At 45.0% G+C, this 26,041-nt stretch overlaps 1 protein-coding gene across 5 annotated transcripts in view; it reads left to right on the plus strand.

Annotated features, from left to right (window-relative positions):
• Positions 1-26,041, plus strand: part of PKHD1 (PKHD1 ciliary IPT domain containing fibrocystin/polyductin) — a 405,193-nt gene that overhangs the window by 151,405 nt on the left and 227,747 nt on the right. For all 5 annotated transcript variants that reach the window (XR_006279695.1, XM_043510113.1, XM_043510114.1 and 2 more), the window contains exon 37: positions 7,022-7,234. Coding sequence is in view for 4 of the 5 variants with exons in the window: in XM_043510113.1 (XP_043366048.1) it covers positions 7,022-7,234 (213 nt within the window). In the remaining variant the exon portion in view is untranslated. The remainder of the gene's footprint in view (positions 1-7,021; positions 7,235-26,041) is intronic.

Here is a 26,041-nt window from a genome sequence, read left to right on the forward strand (position 1 = left end):
CGGGAACATTGGTCATATAGGGCCAAAGCCTATGATACAAAACTCCTTCCTCGTATACCGATGGTAGGATACAACCCTTGTGCACAAGAGAGTGGACATGTCCATTGAGGAGGTGACCTTTCAAATAGCAGCAGATGCTTTTCCATTAGGCAAAGGGCATTCTACTGGATTTTTCATGTATACAATAGTTAAGAGGATGCAGTTGATATAATTGTGTGTGTGTCTGTATATATGTGTATTTGTGTGTGTGTGTGTGTGTGTGTGTGTATGCACACACACACACCTTTCCTGTGTGACACATTATTGATTAAAAACAATTCTCTTAAAAATTACTTTACATCTTTTGTTTACATTTAGCACTTCACTCAGCTTGTGTAGGGAAGCTGGATTGGATCTGGTGAAAGTCACTTTCATCCTTTTCCCTGCACAATCTAATTACAACCTACGTCCAAATTTACAAGCATTTATGTCCAAACTTATTTTAACTATGGTACTTATTTTAATGAGACATTTCATTTAAAGAATACAATATTTCTCTTAAAGGTATAATATTGAGGCTGATTGCTTATAACATCAAAGCAAAACAGGGTCCTCAATGAGTGCTTTCCTCTGTGTTTGGGAAATCCCTAAAACATTTTGGAATGCTACCACAAACTAAATATTAATGAGAAAGACGGGGTTGAACTCAACACCCTGTGTATGAACAATAGGAATCTCCATAATCATGAGGATTAAAAACAGACAAACATTTTGGAAGGCCTTATGCTTCAAGGCATAACTCATTCTCTAACTAACAGGGATCAGACGAAGCTTTCCTTGTGGGTAGGTTATCTTATCACTTCCAACTCTGGAGGTTCTTGCATCTTCCTCAGAAGCATCTATTGGAGACAGGGTACTGGATTAGGTGGACCTTGAGACTGAGCCAGTTTGGTATTCTTTTGTTCCAGCCCAAGACACTCTATGAAATGAAGAGGTATCATATTGCATTTCCACCTCCTCTCCATTTGCCCTTGTTCTCCTTTGTTTCACATAAGACTTCAGAGCAGAAATATCCGTATATCCCGCACCAGTCCCTTCATTATTCTTCTGGGTGCAGTCGGTGGTTCAAGTGGAAGAATACCTAAGTGGACCCATCTTATTTTCTGTTTTTTTTTTTTTTAATGTTCTATCAATTTTTCTAGCTGTTGGTTGGATTTCTTTTCCCTCTGGGAAAGGGGGCGGTGCCTCAGATTTAGTTTTGGGGTTTTTTTTAAAAAGAGGATGGAAAAAAATTCTTTACAGGCCTGGAGGTGAAGGCCAATTATTGGGTTAATTGAGACAAGTGATGGTTTTGATGTTCTCACCAAACATCAAATAGCCTCAGAATGTTTGTTTCTTTTCTCTTCCATTTGAAAGAGACGTGTTTGGTCTCCATATCACGGCCCAGAAGAGATTATGGGTTTAATTGTATTTATTTGAATTGGTGGGGAGGCTACCATAACAATAGTTGATTGATTTTTATAAAATTACCCCAAGGTCCCTTGTAGGACATTCTGGGCTTTCTTGTGCAGCCATAACAAACAACTTAAGGACATAAGTGCTTGTAAGTTTGGATACAGGTTATAATTAAATGACTCAAATGACTGAGCCTGAATATTTGCCAATCTTTGCTTTTAACTGCTATTAAGCTGTTGTTTCTTAACTCCCAGGGATTCGTTGTCTCTGCTCTTGGACTGATTTTCAGAAGGACTCAGCTTCTTTTGACTTCAGTGATAGGTGTGGGGGCTCCGCAGTTTTGAAAATATCAGGTATTAGGGTTCAGTTCTGCTCTGTAGGGATGAGAGAGGCCTGCCAAGGCAGGCAAGAGCTGTGAGAGCAGACTTCAGGGGAGAAAAGGGGGAAGAGAAGCTCCAGGACTGAATTTTGTTTTGAATTTTATATAAACAAAATAGACTGTGAGAGAAGGGAGTGTTATTAGACAAAAGGATTGTGCAGAGTTTATTAAGGTTTATGAAGAGGAGAAACTGAGGCAGGGAGCCACAGAGTGACTCCCAAGTGATGAGGGTGGTGCTTGGGATGCAGCCGACCTGTAACAGCACGCGCGCGCGCACACACACACATTTTTAAAAGAAACCAACTGTGATTTGTTAGAAAGTTCGCTGGGGATTGTTCATAGAATATACACATTCAAAAGTGGTGACATATCTATCAACGCCCTTTGGAACACGTCACCTTTTAGCTGCTTCAGCTCACCCATTCATTGTCCATCTTTGTCGTCTTAGGTTTTTGAGGCAATGACTATGTCTTGTATATTTGTATGGTACCTAGCCCAATGTTGCCTTTGTCTACCTTTAACTTCCAGCCATTGGAATTGTACTTGCTCCAATCAGATTATGGGAAAGCCATTTTTGTGAAAAGGCCAGACTGCAAACCCCCTTTCTCGCACTAGTGAGCTGGTACTCATGTGAGTAGTCCCATTGACTTCAGGGGCTAGAGATGAGAGAACAAAGGGCTAGCCTCACCAGTCTGTTCAGCCCATTGCAGAAGCACACCTGCCTTGAGTACACAGGATTTATCACAGTATGAGAGGAAAAACATGTTGTGGGTAGTGTTGTGGGCTCAATTTAATTCAATAGTGAGGCATCAAGTAGCTAGGCTTAATCAACTTTACTAATCAATGATGATTAGTCAAAGATTAATACAGATAGGAAGGCCAATACATTGCCAACCCATCTGGGAGACAGCAATGCAGCAGGTCAACTGTCTCAAAATCTGAGCTTCATTCTACTTCTCTATATACTATATACAATAGATGAGGGTCTCACTATTTCTTTGCATTACTTTAAAGCTAGTTTTATCTGTCTTCTTTGACATGCTTTTGAACACTTTGTGATATGCTTACACAGACCCTACAATAAACAGGACAGAAATTGAAAACAAGTTTATCTTATCTGACCATAGCAATCCAGAAATTTTCCACCGAATGCATCCGATGAAGTGAGCTGTAGCTCACAAAAGCTTATGCTCAAATAAATTTGTTAGTCTCTAAGGTGCCACAAGTACTCCTTTTCTTTTTGCAAAATTTCAGTGACATCCTGCACTTGCAATAGCTGGGTATAGAGGGCATGTTAGTTAAGCATCAACAAACTTGTTTGTCTTGTCCTGTCCCTCTGGCATGACTGCACCTAACACTGAAGTACACATTTCATGTCTCCCTTTGATTAAACAGCTTAACATAAGTAAAAAGTATCTGGGAAAAACCTTAACATGAATAAAATTCATAGTTATACAAAAACATGTAATATATATGTTATAGAACTGGAAGGGACCTCGAGAGGTCATCTAGTTCAGTCCCCTGCACCCTGCTAACAGTGACACATAAACCTTACAGGTTTCAGAGTAGCAGCCGTGTTAGTCTGTATTCGCAAAAAGAAAAGGAGTACTTGTGGCACCTTAGAGACTAACAAATTTATTAGAGCATAAGCTTTTTTCCACCAAATGCATCCGATGAAGTGAGCTGTAGCTCACGAAAGCTTATGCTCTAATAAATTTGTTAGTCTCTAAGGTGCAACAAGTACTCATAAACCTTACAGACTTTTGTTATCTGGCTCCATACACATTTGCAAGACAGAGGGTCCGTAGTAGCCTGGCATAGCATGAATACCTAGAGGTTAGTTGGTTAAGTATATTTCTCAAGACTGGTGATACTCTCTTATATTATACACAGTGGAGTTATGCAAAGGTTACAGCATCTAACTATAGAACAGTTTTAGGGTTATACAATTCAGCATGAAATAAAGCATTCTAAATAGCATGTACTGTACTTATTCTCTACTAGCTACTGTCTTATTCTGGTTACATAAACATCTCCTTTTTAATCACACTTATAGCTACCACTCCTCCCAGGCTTTGATTGATACATTTTGGTCGTGAGAGCTAAATGAATCTCTTTTCTGGTAGTTAATCCTAAAGCAATTTATATACCTGGCTAATAGTTCTGTTTGTGAGACCTGGTTTTCCAGTCTGCTTGCAAAAGTCAGCTTCACAAACCTTGACACAAGTTTTTTCCTTATCTGGTAACTGCCCCTGCAGCATTAACCAATGTATGTAACTAAATATGCAAGTAGTGTTTTTCCATTTTGTCTTTGGCCTGGCTGCAAAGCACCATGGGGCTTTGGCTTAGTTTGGTCAACAGTAGGTAGCCCTTGTTAAAATATTGGCTGTAGATCACTGAGCTCCCTTCTCTGAACAGAAGCTTCTAGAGGTCAAAACCCTATCTAATATTCCAGTAATGAATTTAATTGGTTTATCTTTTCTTTTTAATTTTAAGTAGACTATAACATTCAACCCTCTCACCTCCCCAAAAAGGAGTCAGGCTGTTCAGGGCATACTTATGTCTGCTGGCAGGATGGGGGTTTTTGTTTGTTTTGTTTTTCATATTAAACACAAACAAACAAACAAACAAACACTCTCTCTCTCTCTCTCTCTCTTCCCTGAAAGGACAGGTCGTGCTATTTTAAACTACAATAACATGAAGCCTTGCCCTTTATAACTCTTAGCATAAAAATTGTTTGGAGCAGCTTGTGAAGAAGGAAAGCCAGCTGGTCCCAGGCACAGTGGTAGCTGTTAAAACCCCCATATCTACAGATACTACAGTGGTATGAGAGACCTCAGTTATTTGCTGTTGCAAACATAGGGAAATACTGGGATGAATCAGCAGGAGTTGTAAGCAAGACACAAGAAATAATTCTTCCACTCTACTCCACGCTGATTAAGCTGCAACTGGAGCATTGTGTCCAGTTCTGGGTGCCACCTTTTAGGTAAGATGTAGACAAATTAGAGAAAGTCCATAGGAGCGCTACAAAAATGGTAAAAGGTCTAGAAATCATGACCTCTGAGGAAAGATTGAAAAAAATGGGGTTAGTTTAGTTTGGAGAACAGAAGACTGACTGGGGACATAACCATTTTCAAGTACAGAAAAGATTGTTGTAAAGAGGAGGAGGAGAAATTGTGCTCTGTACCACTGGGGATAGGACAAGAAGCAAAGGGCTTAAATTGCAGCAAGGGAGGTTTAGGTTGGCCATTAGGAAAAACTTCCTGTCAGGCTCGTTAAACACTAGACAAAATGTTGCCTAGGAAGGTTGTGGATTTTCCTTCGCTGGAGGTTTTTAAGAGTAGGTTAGAATCATAGAATCATAGAATATCAGGGTTGGAAGGGACCCCAGAAGGTCATCTAGTCCAACCCCCTGCTCAAAGCAGGACCAAGTCCCAGTTAAATCATCCCAGCCAGGGCTTTGTCAAGCCTGACCTTAAAAACCTCTAAGGAAGGAGATTCTACCACCTCCCTAGGTAACGCATTCCAGTGTTTCACCACCCTCTTAGTGAAAAAGTTTTTCCTAATATCCAGTCTAAACCTCCCCCATTGCAACTTGAGACCATTACTCCTCGTTCTGTCATCTGCTACCATTGAGAACAGTCTAGAGCCATCCTCTTTGAAACCCCCTTTCAGGTAGTTGAAAGCAGCTATCAAATCCCCCCTCATTCTTCTCTTCTGCAGACTAAACAATCCCAGCTCCCTCAGCCTCTCCTCATAAGTCATGTGCTCTAGACCCCTAATCATTTTTGTTGCCCTTCGTTGTACTCTTTCCAATTTATCCACATCCTTCCTGTAGTGTGGGGCCCAAAACTGGACACAGTACTCCAGATGAGGCCTCACCAGTGTCGAATAGAGGGGAACGATCACGTCCCTCGATCTGCTCGAGGTGTTAGACAAACACCTATCAGGGATGGTCTAGTTGTTACTTAGTCCTGCCTTGAGTGCAGGGGATTGGACTAGATGACCTAGTCAGGTCCCTTCCAATCCTACAGTTCTATGATTCGGTGGCCCACTAGTCTAATCCAGTCTGGAAATTCCTATGTTCCAAAGCACCTCTTTTAATTATGATAATTATTTTTATTGCCATTGTAGCAAAGAGTCCCAGTCCTGGACCAGAACCCCATTGTGTTAGGCATTGCACAAATATGGGACAAAAAAACCCAGTCCCTGCCCCTAAATAAAAGATAAGAGACAACAGTTGGATACAGGTAGGTGGGGGAGCCCAAGGAAACAATAAGACAATATTGGTCAGCTTAGTAGTCTGTGGTCTCTGCACACAAGCAGCCTGACCATTGTCAAGTGTTTTGTAGGCACCATGGCAAAGGAGAGTTTTAAGGAAAGATTTGAAGGTGGATAATAAGGTAGCTTTGTGGATGTTTACTGGAATCTTCTCCGAGGTGAAGCATGAGAGAAAACACCAAGATGCTTGTTAGAAAATGTATCAGGTGGGCAAGGGAGGCTGGCATCATGGGCATAGATGAGTGTCGACAGTTCAATAGCAAAGGAGAGGAGATAGGTAGGGTGGTGATTGACTTAAAGGGCCTTGAAAATGAAGACAGTTTATGTTTGATGCAATGGTTTATAATCTAAAGGGACAATACATACAGAGGTATCATTAAAAGAAAAGGAGTACTTGTGGCACCTTAGAGACTAACAAATTTATTAGAGCATAAGCATCCGATGAAGTGAGCTGTAGCTCACGAAAGCTTATGCTCTAATAAATTTGTTAGTCTCTAAGGTGCCACAAGTACTCCTTTTCTTTTTGCGAATACAGACTAACACGGCTGCTACTCTGAAACCTGTCATTATGCAAAGCGAGAGGAATCATTATGATTGTTTTACAGTTGTGGAGCAAAGGCATTGAGAAGTTAAGGGTGTTTTGTCAAAGGGACCCCAACCCCCATTCAAATTCTGTGAGAGTTGGGAGCGCAACTTCTTTTGCTCACTTGAAAACCCCAGCCTGTATATCTTGCCCAGCATCACACAGGGAGTCTGTGGAATAGCTGGAAATTGAATTGAGACTGCCTGACTCTTGATCCAGTGGCTGACCCACAAGACCATTTATTCCTTTATCTCTTGTATCTGTTATGTGCAGCACCTTTGAACATGAACTAGCAAGTTTGTATGTGAGTGACCAGTTTTGTTTTGCTCTTCTGTTGTTTTTAGGTGGCAAGCTCTTGTTGGCTGGCCCTGGACCCATAGAAATCCATGCTCATTATATTCTGGTATCTGATGGTGGCAAATTCCAGGTGGGATCCCCAGATAAACCTCTCCGGGACAAAGCACACATCCATCTCTATGGAAGCTTTCATTCTGCAACCTTCTTTCCATATGGGGCCAAATTCCTGGCTGTGAGGAACGGGACCATTTCCATGCATGGTGAGTTGGAGAGGGTACATTGTGACTCTCTCTGTACCCTTAAAAAAAGTGTTGATTGTATTTCTAGTTAAGACAATGACTGAGACAACATGAGTCATTTGGGATGGAATTTTCAGACAGAGTTCTGAACCTACCGTCAGGGTCAGATGTTCCAAAAAACGGAGCTCCCACTTGGGTGGAAGTTTGGCCATGAATTTGGCCCTAAATCTCTACTCTCAGCTCCAAGTGGCCCTATTTCCGAAGAGCATAACATGTTAGATGCTGACCCCTTTTGCAAATCTGTCCGTAAGAGGGAGCTGCGGCGGAGTGCGAGCACTCATGAAAATCTGGCCCTTAGTTGGGTGCCTAAATGACAGCTGAGCACTTTTGCAGATCTGTCCCCAGTCATGAGTTCTGAGTACTTGGAAACTGGACCTTTGAGCTCTGGGATGTCACTCTTGCTGTGCACAGTATGGGTCTGCTCTGTGGGTATGATGGTACAGGGGGTCTTTTTCCTCTTCTATCTTGTAGAACAGCAGGACAGGGTCTCTACCTAGTACTCAGGAGAATGCTCAGGTTGGGGACAGTGTTCTCGCTTCACCCAGCTTCAAAGGAGTATAGAATGCCAGCTGAGAATCCTGGCCAGGCCCATGCAGAGCATGCCATGGTCATCAGTTCATACCAGCTGGAACGGACACGCTACTTCTTTTCAAAGGGGCACTAAAGTGCACTGGGCAGCATGCTCCCCTCCTCCCTCCACGTCCACGTCTGAACTGAGTCATTTTGTCCTGTTCCAATAGAGAGCCTCCAGCGTCAGCAGCACAAATGGCTCAGCTCTGCTCCCCTTGCTCCCCAAGTCAAAGTCTTAACTAACAGACAATTTTCAAATGCAATATTTGCCTTAGCAAAGGTGTGTGTGTGTGTGTGTGTGTGTGTGTGTGTGTGTAACCTAGCACATATTAGGGTGCTTAATTCCTCCCCCCATCATAGCATGCCAACATTAGCATCGGGTATGCACTTGTATCCTCCAGCAGGGCTTGAATTTACAATCCCCTGGCCCATGGGCAGGACTGTTCTCATCTGAGCTTTACTGACATGCATGGCTTTCAGTCAAAGACAATGCAAGCCATCAAGGGGTACAATTTGAGCCATGAGCGACTAGTGGGAGGGACACAAAGGGGGCACCAGCTAAAGGGGGGCATGTGACCCCCCCGTGATTTGTCCCTGCCCTGCACATGACCCCCTCACATGACTCCTCCCCACCCCTCTCCATACATGACCCCCCCACATGACTCATCCCCACCCTGCACCCAGCCTCGGGGCCCCGCGCTCGCCCCGTCCCCTCCCCATCCCACCTTACCTGGCGGGGGCAGCTCTGTTCCAGTCCCCCTGGCACGTGGAGCCACTAATGCACTCTCCCAGGCAGCATCTTGCCATGCTGCCTGCCTGGGCTGGGAGCAAGCTCTGCTGCTGTGCTGTTGTAAGGGGACTGTTGCCCCTTACTAACATTCAGTGGGGGTGTTTTAGTTGCTAACTCCCAGTACTAAAAGGGGAAAGGTCTATGGGAAACCAGGACCCTGAGACTGACAGCCCCCAGGAACAATGGGGAGAGGCCAATGCTCCAGGTCAGCCTGAATGACGGGGCGAGCAGGCTAATCAGGGAGTCAGGAGGCCAGGGAGGTCCCATCCTGTGTGTGAGCTGGATTTGCCTGGGTCAGGCAGAGTGGGGCCGAGCTAAGGAGAAAGCAGGGGCACAAGCTAAGCTGGGGGGCAGAGCTGGGCCAGATCCAGAGGGACCAGAAAAGCAGCCCAGAGAGAGCAGACCCTGTCATGGGAGCAGAGCTGCAGCCCCAAAGCCAGAGGCCCAGCCCAGAGAGAGCAGACTTGCCCTGGGAGCAGAGCTGCAGCAACCAGAGCCAGAGGGGCCCGGAAAGCAGCCCAGGAGGCAGGTCAGTGCTGGGAGCAGAGTCACAGAAGCAGCCTGCAGAGCAGACCTGTCCTGGGAGCAGAGCTGCAGCAACCAGAGGCAGAGGGGCCAGAGAAGCAGCCCAGGGAGCTGGAGGCAGAGCAGCAATGCAGACAGAGTGGTGGAGCTGGAGCTGGAGCAGTCCAGAGCTGGGTGCGGTGAGCAGCTGGGGAGACCGAGGGGGGCCCTGGGCAGTGGGCCCAGCACAGGGAGACACCTCAGCCAAGAGGCTCTGCAGGCCAGGCTTGGATCGTAACCCCGACAGGGCGGGGGCGACACAGGAAGAAGGGTCCTACCACTTAGAGCCTGAGAGCGTGTGGCCACCACCAGAGCGAGTGTCCAATTCGCAGCATCCCTGCAGCAGAGCCAGGGCCGGAGAAGAAGGCCTGGGACTTACAAGGAACAGACTGTGAACTACCCTGACGTTCCAGAGACGCTGTTTGTGATGTTCCCTGCCACAGAGCGGGCTGACGTGTTTCCTTTAACCTTTCCCATTTTTCCTTATTCTTTTAAAAATTTAGTTGTTGATTAAATAACTTGCATTTGCTTTAACTTGTATGTAATGGTCAGTGGGTCAGAGAAGTGCCCAGTGCAGAGAGAGTACCCCGGTGTGGGAACACCCTCGCCCCTGTCCTAGGTGACTACAGCAGGGTTGGGGGTCAAGCCCCCCAGGAATCTTGGGCCCAGCCTTGTTGGGGTTACGAGGACTTTGCCAGACAGGAGAGTGGAAGGGGAGTCCTCAAGGGCAGGGAGGCCACTGGGTAAAGGATGTGGGAGCGAGGACTCAGATCCTTTCTCTATCCCACTTCACCGGGGTAGTGCCGAAGCCAGGAAAGTTCCCCACAATAGCGGGACTATTCCCCCGCTTACACTGTGATTCTGTCAGTTCGTATGAGCTAAGCAGGGCTAGATGGTGTTAGTGTTTGAATGGGAGACCACACATGAATGCTGGAGTACAACAGGAAGTAGTGCTGTTGATTCAGGAAGTTACATAGTTCCTGTAGAATTTGCATTGGGGTGAACAGGGTGCTCTGCTACACCTGGAGGTGACAACTTTCAGGTGAGATCCAAAGCTGGGTGAGGTGTTCTTGATCACTTTGTCGTGGTATTGTGAGACTGAATTATTTAATGCTTGTAAAGTGCTTTAAGATTGGCATTTGACAGCCTTATAAAAGGGCAATGTATTTCTACACCATTTCGTACAGAGGGACTTTGTCATTATAACATCCTATCATACTCACATTGTATCCTAGGGTGACATACACAAAATCTCCTTATTCATAGATTCACAGAGTTTGAGGCCAGAAGGAACCATTAGATCATCTGGTCTGAACTCCTGTATAACACAGTCCAGAGAATTTCACCCAATTACCCCGGTATGGAGTCCAAAAACTTGTTAGATTAAAGCATAATTACAAAATCTCAAGAGATGGAGAATCCAGCAGTTAATCACCCTCACTCTTAAAAACTAACAAATTTATTAGAGCATAAGCTTTCGTGAGCTACAGCTCACTTCATCGGATGCATTTGGTGGAAAAAACAGAGGAGAGATTTATATACACACACACAGAGAACATGAAACAATGGGTTTTATCATACACACTGTAAGGAGAGTGATCACTTAAGATAAGCCATCACCAGCAGCAGGGGGGGGAAAGGAGGAAAACCTTTCATGGTGACAAGCAAGGTAGGCTAATTCCAGCAGTTAACAAGAATATCAAAGGAACAGTGGGGGGTGGGGTGGGAGGGAGAAATACCATGGGGAAATAGCAGCCTGGACTTCTACATAGACTGCTTCCGCCGACGTGCACGAGCTGAAATTGTGGAAAAGCAGCATCGCTTACCCCATAACCTCAGCCATGCAGAACACAGTGCCATCCACAGCCTCAGAAACAACTCTGACATCATAATCAAAAAGGCTGACAAAGGAGGTGCTGTCGTCATCATGAATAGGTCGGAGTATGAACAAGAGGCTACTAGGCAGCTCTCCAACACCACTTTCTACAAGCCATTACCCTCTGATCCCACTGAGAGTTACCAAAAGAAACTACAGCATTTGCTCAAGAAACTCCCTGAAAAAGCACAAGAACAAATCCGCACAGACACACCCCTGGAGCCCCGACCTGGGGTATTCTATCTGCTACCCAAGATCCATAAACCTGGAAATCCTGGACGCCCCATCATCTCAGGCATTGTCACCCTGACAGCAGGATTGTCTGGCTATGTAGACTCCCTCCTCAGGCCCTTCGTTACCAGCACTCCCAGCTATCTTCGAGACACCACCGATTTCCTGAGGAAACTACAGTCCATTGGTGATCTTCCTAAAAACACCATCCTAGCCACTATGGATGTAGAAGCCCTCTACACCAACATTCCACACAAAGATGGACTACGAGCCGTCAGGAACAGTATCCCCGATACTGTCACGGCTAACCTGGTGGCTGAACTTTGTGACTTTGTCCTGACCCATAACTATTTCACATTTGGGGACAATGTATACCTTCAAATCAGCGGCACTGCGATGGGTACCCGCATGGCCCCACAGTATGCCAACATTTTTATGGCTGACTTAGAACAACGCTTCCTCAGCTCTCGTCCCCTAATGCCCCTACTCTACTTGCGCTACATTGATGACATCTTCATCATCTGGACCCATGGAAAAGAAGCTCTTGAGGAATTCCACCATGATTTCAACAATTTCCATCCCACCATCAACCTCAGCCTGGACCAGTCCACACAAGAGATCCACTTCCTGGACACTATGGTGCTAATAAGCGATGGTCACATAACCACCACCCTATATCGGAAACCTACTGACTGCTATTCCTACCTACATGCCTCTAGCTTTCATCCAGATCATACCACTCGATCCATTGTCTACAGCCAAGCTCTACGATATAACCACATTTGCTCCAACCCCTGAGACAGAGACAAACACCTACAAGATCTCTATCATGCATTCCTACAACTACAATACCCACCTGCTGAAGTGAAGAAACAGATTGACAGAGCCAGAAGAGTACCCAGAAGTCACCTACTACAGGACAGGCCCAACAAAGAAAACAACAGAACGCCACTAGCCATCACCTTCAGCCCCCAACTAAAACCTCTCCAACGCATCATCAAGGATCTACAACCTATCCTGAAGGACCACCCATCACTCTCACAGATCTTGGGAGACAGACCAATCCTTGCTTACAGACAGCCCCCCAATCTGAAGCAAATACTCACCAGCAACCACACACCACACAACAGAACCACTAACCCAGGAACCTATCCTTGCAACAAAGCCCGTTGCCAACTCTGTCCACATATCTATTCAGGGGATACCATCATAGGGCCTAATCACATCAGCCACACTATCAGAGGCTCGTTCACCTGCGCATCTACCAATGTGATATATGCCATCATGTGCCAGCAATGCCCCTCTGCCATGTACATTGGCCAAACTGGACAGTCTCTACGTAAAAGAATGAATGGACATAAATCAGACGTCAAGAATTATAACATTCAAAAACCAGTTGGAGAACACTTCAATCTCTCTGGTCACTCGATCACAGATCTTAGAGTGGCTATACTTCAACAAAAAAGCTTCAAAAACAGACTCCAACGAGAGACTGCTGAATTGGAATTAATTTGCAAACTGGATACAATTAACTTAGGCTTGAATAGAGACTGGGAATGGATGAGTCATTACACAAAGTAAAACTATTTCCCCATGGTATTTCTCCCTCCCACCCCACCCCCCACTGTTCCTCTGATATTCTTGTTAACTGCTGGAATTAGCCTACCTTGCTTGTCACCATGAAAGGTTTTCCTCCTTTCCCCCCCCTGCTGCTGGTGATGGCTTATCTTAAGTGATCACTCTCCTTACAGTGTGTATGATAAACCCATTGTTTCATGTTCTCTGTGTGTGTGTGTATATAAATCTCTCCTCTGTTTTTTCCACCAAATGCATCCGATGAAGTGAGCTGTAGCTCACGAAAGCTTATGCTCTAATAAATGTGTTAGTCTCTAAGGTGCCACCGGTACTCCTTTTCTATTTGCGAATACAGACTAACACGGCTGCTACTCTGAAACTCTTAAAAACGTGTGCCTAATTTCTAATCTGAGTTCATCTGGCTTTGACTTTCAGCCATTAGTTCTAGTTCTGCCTTTTCAGCCACGTTAAAGAACCCTTCCATTTTCAATTTTGATTTGGATTCAGTCAGCCTAATGCAGTCATTGTTTAGATGGTATCTAGTGCTTCTTTTAAGCTGTAGGCCACCTCCTCTCACTGGATCAGGCTCGGAATGATTTTCCTACCTTGAGACATACTTGTTCAGTAAAGCTCTTCAAGGCACCAAGATTCCTTCCCTCAAGCTTGTGCTGTCACCTTGAGACTTGTCAGGAGCTGAGGTTAATGTCAGGGCAGCACTTCCTTCTATGGCTGTAAAGGACTGGGCGGATTGAGGGTGTGATAAATGCACACCAATGAATGCTTTCAATCAAGTTCAAGGATTTTCAGGACAAGCCATTCAAATGCTGAAATAGTCTCGACATTAAGGTATATGTGTCTAGGGCAGGTTTCACAGTAATGGTGAGTTCAATGTCTTTTTTTTTTTTTAAAACCATGCATCCATTTTGTGTTGTTTTCCATTATTTTTATTATTTGTTGATTTTCAAGAGTGTGCTTGGCATTACATAGAACATAAAGGAGAAAAGCTACCCGCCCCCCATGAGCTTTAAAATCAAGAGGCAAAGGTAACCCACTGTCCCACAGTGACTATGAGTCTGCCATAGCTACCAACTGAAGAAGTTGTTCCTCTGGATGCATGCTTTTAGCACTGGAGGTCATGGATTCAGTCCCTGAGATGATCCAAGGATGCCACTTTAAACAACACTTCAGAAACACAAAATGTTAGGAGGCTGAATTCAACACAGTGGTGCAGGTTCCCCCCCCCCCCCCTTGTCATGAGTAAACAAGAGCATTTCTTTGGGAGGCAAATTAGCACGTGTGTTTTGAGGAAGGAATTGAAACAGGTGAGTGTTCCACATTATAGAAAGGAAGAAGTTACTGAATAGAATGGATGGAGCAAGGAGAGTTGAGAGTAGAGACCTAGGGCCAAACTCATGGTGGGTGAAACTTTGTTGATGTAAGTGGAGCTACAGCACGGATACATTCATTTGGACCACAGGTTGGAGCAGAGTAGTGCAGGGCTTTGATGAAGAGCGATACAGAAAGGAGCCGTTCCTGAGTTAGTTTCATGCTGGGAGACGTATTTTTTGAAGAATTGTTGCCTCTCCTCTCACTCATACACAGAGCATTTTCCTTTTGTTGTTTTCTCCTAAGTCATTTCCCATTTCAGATAGTTTAGTGGAAGAAATAATTTCTATTGCATCTTCTATTGATCCGTCAATTTTGGGTGTTTCTGTGGCCCCTTTTATTGTAATATCCAAGTACTTCACAAGCTTTGAGGGGTTTATCCTCACTGCACCTTTGTGAGTTAGGGAAGTGCTATTATCCCCGTTTCACAGATGAAGATACAAAGAGATTCAGTGACTAGACAGAGGTCACACAGGGAGTCTGTGGTACTATAAAGAATAGAACCTGGGTCTCTAGAGTCCCACACTTGCACCCCATCCTCTGGATCACCCTTCCTCTCTTCATGCATAGGCCAGTGAAGCACAGTTAATATTTATTCCCTGCCAAAGTTCCGAGTGGTGTTGCTTTTCAGACAAAAACAAGAAGGCAAGGTCCCTGCTCCAAAGAGTCTACAATCTCAGTGCCAAATCCTCACACATTCATGGAGCCCAGTTGAATGCTGTCTATCTTATGGGGAAAGCCTGTTTGTCTTAAGTGAGTAGCCCCACTGAATGGAGGTGGATGGGAGATAGCAAAAGCCCATGTATATGGCATTGTTTAGGTGCTATAGTTCTACAGTGAAGGCATAGGCAAGAAGGGAAGGTTGGGCGTCAAAAGACATTAGCTATGTGGTGGAATGTGAAGGCAAAAGTGGCTTGGCACATTAGCGGAAACACTCTGCGTTTCATAGAATCATAGAATCATAGAATATCAGGGTTGGAAGGGACCCCAGAAGGTCATCTAGTCCAACCCCCTGCTCAAAGCAGGACCAAGTCCCAGTTAAATCATCCCAGCTAGGGCTTTGTCAAGCCTGACCTTAAAAACCTCTAAGGAAGGAGATTCTACCACCTCCCTAGGTAACGCATTCCAGTGTTTCACCACCCTCTTAGTGAAAAAGTTTTTCCTAATATCCAATCTAAACCTCCCCCATTGCAACTTGAGACCATTACTCCTCGTTCTGTCATCTGCTACCATTGAGAACAGTCTAGAGCCATCCTCTTTGAAACCCCCTTTCAGGTAGTTGAAAGCAGCTATCAAATCCCCCCTCATTCTTCTCTTCTGCAGACTAAACAATCCCAGCTCCCTCAGCCTCTCCTCATAAGTCATGTGCTCTAGACCCCTAATCATTTTCGTTGCCCTTCGTTGTACTCTTTCCAATTTATCCACATCCTTCCTGTAGTGTGGGGCCCAAAACTGGACACAGTACTCCAGATGAGGCCTCACCAGTGTCGAATAGAGGGGAACGATCACGTCCCTCGATCTGCTCGCTATGCCCCTACTTATACAACCCAAAATGCCATTGGCCTTCTTGGCAACAAGGGCACACTGCTGACTCATATCCAGCTTCTCGTCCACTGTCACCCCTAGGTCCTTTTCCGCAGAACTGCTGCCGAGCCATTCGGTCCCTAGTCTGTAGCGGTGCATTGGATTCTTCCATCCTAAGTGCAGGACCCTGCACTTATCCTTATTGAACCTCATTAGATTTCTTTTGGCCCAATCCTCCAATTTGTCTAGGTCCTTCTGTATCCTATCCCTCCCCTCCAGCGTATCTACCACTCCTCCCAGTTTAGTATCATCCGCAAATTTGCTGAGAGTGCAATCCACACCATCCTCCAGATCATTTATGAAGATAATGAACAAAACGGGCCCCAGGACCGACCCCTGGGGCACTCCACTTGACACCGGCTGCCAACTAGACATGGAGCCATTGATCACTACCCGTTGAGCCCGACAATCTAGCCAGCTTTCTACCCACCTTATAGTGCATTCATCCAGCCCATACTTCCTTAACTTGCTGACAAGAATGCTGTGGGAGACCGTGTCAAAAGCTTTGCTAAAGTCAAGAAACAATACATCCACTGCTTTCCCTTCATCCACAGAACCAGTAATCTCATCATAAAAGGCAATTAGATTAGTCAGGCATGACCTTCCCTTGGTGAATCCATGCTGACTGTTCCTGATCACTTTCCTCTCCTCTAAGTGCTTCAGGATTGATTCTTTGAGGACCTGCTCCATGATTTTTCCAGGGACTGAGGTGAGGCTGACCGGCCTGTAGTTCCCAGGATCCTCCTTCTTCCCTTTTTTAAAGATGGGCACTACATTAGCCTTTTTCCAGTCATCCGGGACTTCCCCCGTTCGCCACGAGTTTTCAAAGATAATGGCCAAGGGCTCTGCAATCACAGCCGCCAATTCCTTCAGCACTCTCGGATGCAATTCGTCCGGCCCCATGGACTTGTGCACGTCCAGCTTTTCTAAATAGTCCCTAACCACCTCTATCTCTACAGAGGGCTGGCCATCTCTTCCCCATTTTGTGTTGCCCAGCACAGCAGTCTGGGAGCTGACCTTGTTAGTGAAAACAGAGGCAAAAAAAGCATTGAGTACATTAGCTTTTTCCACATCCTCTGTCACTAGCTTGCCTCCCTCATTCAGTAAGGGGCCCACACTTTCCTTGGCTTTCTTCTTGTTGCCAACATACCTGAAGAAACCCTTCTTGTTACTCTTGACATCTCTTGCTAGCTGCAGCTCCAGGTGCGATTTGGCCCTCCTGATATCTTTCCTACATGCCCGAGCAATATTTTTATACTCTTCCCTGGTCATATGTCCAAGCTTCCACTTCTTGTAAGCTTCTTTTTATGTTTAAGATCCGCTAGGATTTCACCATTAAGCCAAGCTGGTCGCCTGCCATATTTACTATTCTTTCGACTCATCGGGATGGTTTGTCCCTGTAACCTCAACAGGGATTCCTTGAAATACAGCCAGCTCTCCTGGACTCCCTTCCCTTTCATGTTAGTCCCCCAGGGGATCCTGGCCATCTGTTCCCTGAGGGAGTCAAAGTCTGCTTTCCTGAAGTCCAGGGTCCGTATCCTGCTGCTTACCTTTCTTCCCTGCGTCAGGATCCTGAACTCAACCAACTCATGGTCACTGCCTCCCAGATTCCCATCCACTTTTGCTTCCCCACTAATTCTACCCGGTTTGTGAGCAGCAGGTCAAGAAAAGCGCTCCCCCTAGTTGGCTCCCCTAGCACTTGCACCAGGAAATTGTCCCCTACGCTTTCCAAAAACTTCCTGGATTGTCTATGCACCGCTGTATTGCTCTCCCAGCAGATATCAGGAAAATTAAAGTCACCCATGAGAATCAGGGCATGCGATCTAGTAGCTTCCGTGAGTTGCCGGAAGAAAGCCTCATCCACCTCATCCCCCTGGTCCGGTGGTCTATAGCAGACTCCCACCATGACATCACTCTTGTTGCACACACTTCTAAACTTAATCCAGAGACACTCAGGTTTTTCCACAGTTTCGTACCGGAGCTCTGAGCAGTCATACTGCTCCCTTACATACAGTGCTACTCCCCCACCTTTTCTGCCCTGCCTGTCCTTCCTGAACAGTTTATAACCATCCATGACTGTACTCCAGTCATGTGAGTTATCCCACCAAGTCTCTGTTATTCCAATCACGTCATAATTCCTTGACATCACCAGGACCTCCAGTTCTCCCTGCTTGTTTCCAAGGCTTTGTGCATTTGTATATAAGCACTTGAGATAACCTGTTGATCGCCCCTCATTCCCAGTATGAGGCAGGAGCCCTCCCCTCACAGACATTCCTGCCTGTGCTTCCTCCCGGTATCCCGCTTTCCCACTTACCTCAGGGCTTTGGTCTCCTTCCCCCGGTGAACCTAGTTTAAAGCCCTCCTCACTAGGTTAGCCAGCCTGCTGGCAAAGATGTTCTTCCCTCTCTTCGTAAGATGGAGCCCGTCTCTGCCCAGCACTCCTCCTTCATGGAACACCATCCCATGGTCAAAGAATCCAAAGCCTTCTCTCCGACACCACCTGCGTAGCCATTCGTTGACCTCCACGATTCGACGATCCCTACCCAGGCCTTTTCCTTCCACGGGGAGGATGGACGAGAACACCACTTGCGCCTCCAACTCCTTTATCCTTCTTCCCAGAGCCACATAGTCCGCAGTGATCCGCTCAAGGTCATTCTTGGCAGTATCATTGGTGCCCACGTGGAGAAGCAGGAAGGGGTAGCGATCCGAGGGCTTGATGAGTCTCGGCAGTCTCTCCGTCACATCACGAATCTTAGCCCCTGGCAAGCAGCAGACTTCTCGGTTTTCCCGGTCAGGGCGGCAGATAGATGACTCAGTCCCCCGGAGGAGAGAGTCCCCGACCACCACCACCCGCCTTCTCCTCTTGGGAGTGGTGGTCGTGGAACCTCCAACCTCAGGACATCGCATCTCATGCCTCCCAACCAGCGGAGTCTCCTTCCGCTTTCTCCCCCCAGACATATCATCTGGTCCACTCTCCGCATTGGTACCTGTGGAGAGAACATGAAAGCGGTTAGTTACCTGTGTCTGTGTTACTGGAACCCGGACATTCCGCTTACCTCTTCTGGAGGTCACATGTTGCCAAGCTTCTTCACTGGCCTCTTGGCTCCTCTGTGCAACCTGCTCTACATCTTTAGAGCTTTGTGCCCCTAGAAGGCTATCCTGAGTTTGGTCCAGAAAATCCTCAGTCTCTCGTATACAACGCAGGGTCGTTACCTGTTGCTCCAGACCTTCAATCTTCTCTTCCAATATGGAGACCAGCTTGCACTTTGTACAGACAAAGTCGCTTCTGTCCTGTGGAAGAAAGACAAACATGGCACATCCAGTGCAGGTCACAACAGCTGAATTCCCCCCTTCCATATCACCTACCTACTACGGAGCTTCCTCAGAGACGTTGGCAAGATGTAAGCCTCACTGGGCTCACTCCAGGCGAACTCCCAGGCAAACTCCTGCTGTGAGCTGCTCTGCTGTCCCCGCTGCTCCGCTGGTTCGCGAGGCTCCGGCTATTTTTAAACAGCCAGGCTTCCCTGACGCAAACACACAGACACCCTAATGCCCGCCCCCTGCAGGCTAGCAGCCAATCAGACACTCACTCAGGCTCCCTCCCAGCAAACACACGCTCGGATACTTCCTCAGCAAGCAAACACACACACTCGGATACTTACCAGTCCCAGGCAAACTCCTGCTGTGAGCTGCTCTGCTGTCCCCGCTGCTCCGCTGCCGCTCAGCTGGTTCGCGAGGCTCCGGCTATTTTTAAAACCAATTTCAAACCAATTTTAAATTTTAAATTTTAAAACCAGTTTCAGTTTTTCACTGGCGATTCACGACATCCAGACTTTCTGTGCTGTCACTTCTAAACTCTGTAACATACAGTCCCCATGCATGGCTTCAATTAAAGTTCACTGAAACCATGTAATCCGCAATTTCGCATTGAAGCAGTGGAAGCCTGCTAGAAAATAAAACGGGAAGGAAAGTGTTTGTGCTGGCTTGACACCACTTACATCAAACAGAAATATGTTATTCTGGCTCCAATTTAACATCAGCCTAGCCCATGGTCTAGAACAAATTAGGGTGCATGTCAGCTCTCCTTCTCCTCTTATATATGTTATTGCAATCAAAGTCATTCAACAAGCAGGCTTTAAAAGGTTCAGCCATCTCAGCGAAGACAGGACCGAGTGCTATTTAATTTCTTTTCTTTTTAAGACTGGAAAGTTTGGGGAATGTTTTGCTGATATGGTTGAGTTCAGCTTGTTTAGTAAGCGCTGTCAGCAGCTCGATTTGATATGTTAATATGACTAATGGTCTCCCAGAATTCCCCGTGAGTGGCAGTCCTGTGCTCTGGTGGTCACAACAGATTGGGAAATTTCACTGTTGCCTTTGGCTTTAGCCAACTCCCTTGCCAATCAGAGCATGCCACCCATAAACCACCTGCCAATCACATGTCAGTTTTAAAGGAGGTCTCAGTCAGCTAGGGTGGCTTGAATTTTTGACAACGTAATTATGGCCCTTGCTTCCACGTTGAAATCTTGAGCAGGATTGAGGGAGTTTTATTGATTGTTCAGAAGGGAAATTTATCAATGTCTCCGGCTCCGTTCATACTTTAATTCCCCAGAAAACTCTTCTGACAAGTTCCCTAAGAGAAATCTAGCTCGTTGGCCTTGGCTGTACTTGTGTCTTTGTCTTTCTCAGCAAAATTGATTTGGCCCCACACTGTGGATTCTGAGTGAACCTTTAGCGTTTCAGATGGCTGTGTTCACAAGCAGCACAAGGCGGGTGGGCACACTGCCTATGGAACCAGCCTCCCCCTTCTCTACTAAAAGATATTTGCCACCTGCTTTCATAGGCAGACTGTAAAGGAGTTCACAATCTGGCCCTTAGAAAACAGACCAGTGTTTAATGATTTAATAGTGTCCTTCTCATGTCCTGTGAGGATTTTACATATCTTTTAAAGATTATCATTTATAGTTCAGAAGATATTGTTCATTAGCTCCATTCATGGGATCTGTCTTTGTGTGTGTGTGTGGTGTGAGAGAGAGAGAGAGAGAGAGGGGCCTAATTCTCTGTTTCCCTGCACTGTGTGCAAAATGCTACTATTTTGGTGTAGTAAAGTTTTACTCCCACTGTATACTGGTGTGAATGACTACGCAAGGTGTAGGGCAAAGGAGAATCAGGCCCAGAGAGTTTAAATTCAGTAGGATACTCATTTATTGTTATGGTCCCAGAATGTACATAAAGAAATTTGATAAAAAAATAAAATACTCTTGCTGGAAGATTGTAATGTAACACCCCTTTACTTCTTAGAATTCAGCACGATAACACACAAGAACCCAAACCCAAAGAGACAAATCAGGCTGCTCTCTAATGCAGACAAACACAGCTCACCCCACCTTGTTTTAGGCTGGCTCTTCCCAGGCTGACTGTTTCGACTCAGCTTCCCTAGGGAACCCCCTAGCCTGCAAGGAGAACCAGGAATCCCTCTCCCCACAACCTTAAAGTGATAGCTTACAATTACATCACAGTTCTCAATACAATGATACAAAAATCACCATACAAAATAAATGCAGTGAGATTCATGGTCTCTGCTAGTCATGAGTTCACCAGACTAGATCCAGGTCCCATGTCTCCTCCACTCTACATTTTTCTTCATTCCAGTTGAACAATCCAATGAGTGCCTTTTAATAGAAGGACAGAGCGTGTGAGTTGGACTCTGTATTCAATGGAGAGTTGTAGCAGACCATAGAGTGCTGGGGAGGATGTGCTCTTGGAGGCCTATGTTACTTAGCAAACAGACTGCTGTCTGCACTTGGTAGAGCTTTTGCAGGGTGTGTGGCTTCATTTCTGGTATGAGTTGCAGTAATCAAGCCTGGAGTTCATCAATGCATGGATCACTGTGGTGAGATTGTGCCTAGTAGAATTTGGATGCAGTTTTCTAACAGACACAGCTGGAGTTGTGTTCTTCCTAGCTCTTCCCTCTTGCTAGAGCCCTTCTAGCTCAGTGGTTTGAGCATTGGCCTGCTAAAGCCAGGGTTGTGAGTTCAATCCTTGAGGGGGGCCATTTAGGGATCTGGGGCAAAAATTGGGAACTGATCCTGCTTTGAGCAGGGGGTTGGACTAGATGACCTCCTGAGGTCCCTTCCAATCCTGATATTCTATGATTCTATGATTCTGTTTTGGCTGGCTTGAACTTAAACCAGTTGCTCTTCATCTGGATGCTGACCTTACTTAGGAATGGTGAAAACAAGGCAGTGACATTATCTGCATCTGATGTAAGGAGACTGAAGGCTTGTCTTCACTATCAGCTAAATTGGCACCACGGCCATCAATGCAGCGGCGTCGATTTAGTGGGTCTGGTCAACACGTGCTGAGTTGATGGGAGAGTGCTCTCCCAATGATTTCAGTACTCTAACTCCCCAAGAGGCAGAAGCTATGTTGATGGGAGAGCATCTCCCGTAGACACTGCTGTAAATCAATCTAAACTACATCGTCTTAAATTACATAATTTACGTAATTTAACTAGCGTAATTTAGATCGATTTACCTCGTTAGTGTAGACTGGGACTTAGAGATGGGTATTGTCTGCATGCTTCTGGCATGTCTTCATATGTTTTCTCCCATGATTACCACAGTGGGTAAGAAGGTTGAGCTTTGGGGGTCTCTATAGATGAGGGCTTTGTAGATAGAGAAACATTAAAAACCTTTAGAAATCTCATCAGAGCACCCAGTATTTCAGTGCTTCTACTTCTGGCTCCAACTGCAACCGAGATATCAGGAAGAATGGAGGTACACAGCAAAAAAAAAAAAAGTCAAGCAACAATTTTCAAATCTCAAAGTTTTGGTTTGAATTTCAGGCTCTGGATGGAGATGGGAGAAAGTTTAGCAAAGTCTGCAGTGCTGAAGAGTCTGGGTCTAGACCAGAACTGTCCAAAAGCCCCAGGCTGTGCTAACCTGAGGTCCTTATTAGGACCCATCATATAGCTTTTATTTTATCCAAATCATTTTGTTCATCTCTAACTTTCACCCACTCCCTTGACAATGACAGAATCGATGTGTCTAATTCCCTTTCTTCACATGGCAAGGATGTAGCTAACTGATCTTAGCATTTAAATGATCATTCTGCCCTGCATTCTCATTCCTGCAGGCAGACATTCCCTGTCTCGTTCAGTAGCAGCTCTGCAGATTAACTGGCAATAATGCAAAATGTTAACAGCTGTGCACAACTATTGATGAGCATGTACAGTATTTAGCTGCTGTATTTGAAGTGGTTTGTTAATGGTGCAACACCATGTCAGTTTAAAGGAGGTTTTCCTGTATCATACCTTTGGCTATGCGATATTTTTATGCACATTGTGTGGGTTGTGTGATACTTATTGGCTCATTCATTTATGCAAAGGGATCACAAGAGCCGAGACATTTTTTCCCTTCTCTCTCTCTCTTTTTTTTTTTTTAAATACACACAGTGGCAATAAGTTAGTATAATATCCAGGTAAACACTGATTAAAGGAATCTTTTAGGGAAGTAACTAGCATCCAGGGAATGTCACATGGAAAATGCCTGTTCTCCAGGATGTTTTGTAGCTAGTAAGGAGATAAAGAAGGTTTCTCTATATATGTGTGTTTATACAGCCCTCATCATTATAGCATCTGAGCAATCTCAATCATTAATGGATAGATATGACCAAAAATATTAGTTTCATCAACATCAAAACATTTAATGGGAATGTGTCTATTCTGATTAAATTTTCAATGGAAGAACATCAACACTATTCATTTTTACTTATTTCAGGTGATGAAAAAATATTTTATTCTGATAAGGTAAAACATTTAGTTTCAACTTTATCATGTCATTTTGACTTATACATTTTAATATTATATATCAATCATTTATATGTGTAAGATTTTATATTATAATGTTTCAGCATTATCCAAACATGTTTTAACCTTATCAAAATTAAATAATTTGACATTATTGAAAAAAAAAACATCGGATGGTTCCAAATCAAATTTTGGGGGGATTTTTGTTCTATGGTGAATTTCAAAATTTAGATTTTTTTGTTCAGATTTGGAGTGAAAACAAATGTCAGCATTTCCATTTTTCAGCCAGCAGCATCAGTGGATTTTATCCTTACAGCATCCCACTGGGAATGCATTCTCCCCATGGTACCAGTGGGACATTAATCTGTCTGTGCCTCGAGCAACTTGTGCTGGTCACACAGGACTGAGCAGGGATCTGAAGCCAGATGGATCGAATCATAAGCCACTGCCCAACTCACTGGCCCATTCTCCCTACCACACCCCAGCCTTGTCCTGTAGCTGGTGGCAGATGATGCTGGGTTGTAACTACTGGGAAGAACAAAATCCAAAACCCATCTGTCTCTCCCTTGCAGCAGGAATTCTCTTCTTGAAGTAGGCATGCCTCCCCCTGCTGCTGTCTCATATTTTCTTTGATACTGGGAACTTGGAGGGGGCTTTCACTCAGGGAGCTTCCAGGAGAATGGGGCAATACAGGTTCCTCAGGGCAGGATACTGGGGATGGATATACTCCTCCTCCATGTCCTCACAGTTAAGCTGTTATGTATAAGAAAAGACCCCACAGGGCACAAATGAAAAGCTTTTTGCGCTGGCTGTGGCGTCCAAGTGACAGAAAAAACAGCTGTGTTTCAGTGAGAGCTGCCCACACACAGAAATTTGGCCTGGAGTAGTAGAGGTGGGTGGAAAAATATCGCCCACTTTCTCTCAGAGCAGAAAACTGTTCCCTGTCTTTAGAAGCTGTGCTGCAGGAAAAGCGGAGAGCCCCCTTAATTCAGATGCAGGGTAGAGATGTTGTGCAAAGACAGAGACTAGATTGAGGATTAAAATTAAACAAGGGGGCAAAACCCCCCAATACCTCAGTCCGGGGTGTGAATTAGTAGGCTGTTAGTGAATGCTGAGGACTAGTTCTTCAGATCCATGCCTTCAGCTGCATGAGAGAAGTGGGGTACGTAGGTGTGATTTTGTGTGTGCTGTTTTTGTATATTAACTATGGTGCAGCGGTAGCTAAGATCTAATAACAAATTAAAATCCCATCTCCTTTTCAAGGGATGTGTTCCCAGTGGCCGCTTACTCATTTGCTGTTTCTGACCTTTCCAAATTTTAGGAAGGGCAAAGTTAAGTTTAGTTAGGGAGTGTAAATTAGATGGGGTCAGAGTGAGTAATGAAAGATTATTACATGTCTCTGGGGAACAGGTTGGATCTCTTAGGCATTACCTTCCAGACAGTTTAACACTGTTTTTATTCATTATTATTAATTAAGATGTATAGCTTTTGGAAAGATAATTTTTATATGATAGCTGGAATCTGTTGAATTAGATTTTCAACCATTACTCTCTTTAATGAAGTTTTCTTTGTTTGAGAATATAAAATAAAAGTAACCTTAACTGAATGTGTCAAGTATCAGAGGGGTAGCTGTGTTAGTCTGTATCCACAAAAACAATGAGGAGTCCGGTGGCACCTTAAAGACTAACAGATGCATCTGAAGAAGTGGGTTTTTTACCCACGAAAGTTTATGCCCAAGTAAATCTGTTAGTCTTTAAAGTGCCACTGGACTCCACGTTGTTTTTCCTTAATTGAATGTGCAAGTTCTGGTTTTTGTACATGGGAGGCAAAGAGCCTGATTTTCATTCACACTAAATCCCTTTTAATCTGCTTTGGTAGGGCCACTTTACACTTCCAGAGCAATGCAAAGAGGCCTGTAAAGAAGAATCAGGCCCAAATTATACATTTAGTAATATAAACTCTGGAGTGACTTACTGAGATTACCATCCCTAGTAGCCAATGAAGAGCTGTTCCCTACTGTGTATTTGGCATGGTCTAAATGCAAAAATTAGGTCAATGTAGCTATGGTGCTCAGGGGTGTAAAAAATGCCGATCAACCCCCTGGTGCAGATGCAGCTAGGTTGGTGGAAGAATACTTCTGTCAACCTTACTACTGTTGCTTGAGGAGGTGGATTTCCTAGAGTGACAGAAAACCCCCTTCCATTGAATTAGGAAGCATCTACACTACAGTGCTACAGCAGCCTAGTTATAGCACTATAGCTGTGCTGCTATAGCGCCCATAGTTCAGGTATGACCTTTGCTAGTATTTTATATGCTGTCATTTTAAATGTTAAAGTTTCCTTCACTTCCTTTGGAAGACTATTCTGCAATCTTTCATGAACATTC

This window comes from Dermochelys coriacea, chromosome 3, assembly GCF_009764565.3.
Source record: "Dermochelys coriacea isolate rDerCor1 chromosome 3, rDerCor1.pri.v4, whole genome shotgun sequence".
Taxonomy (NCBI): domain Eukaryota; kingdom Metazoa; phylum Chordata; order Testudines; family Dermochelyidae; genus Dermochelys; species Dermochelys coriacea.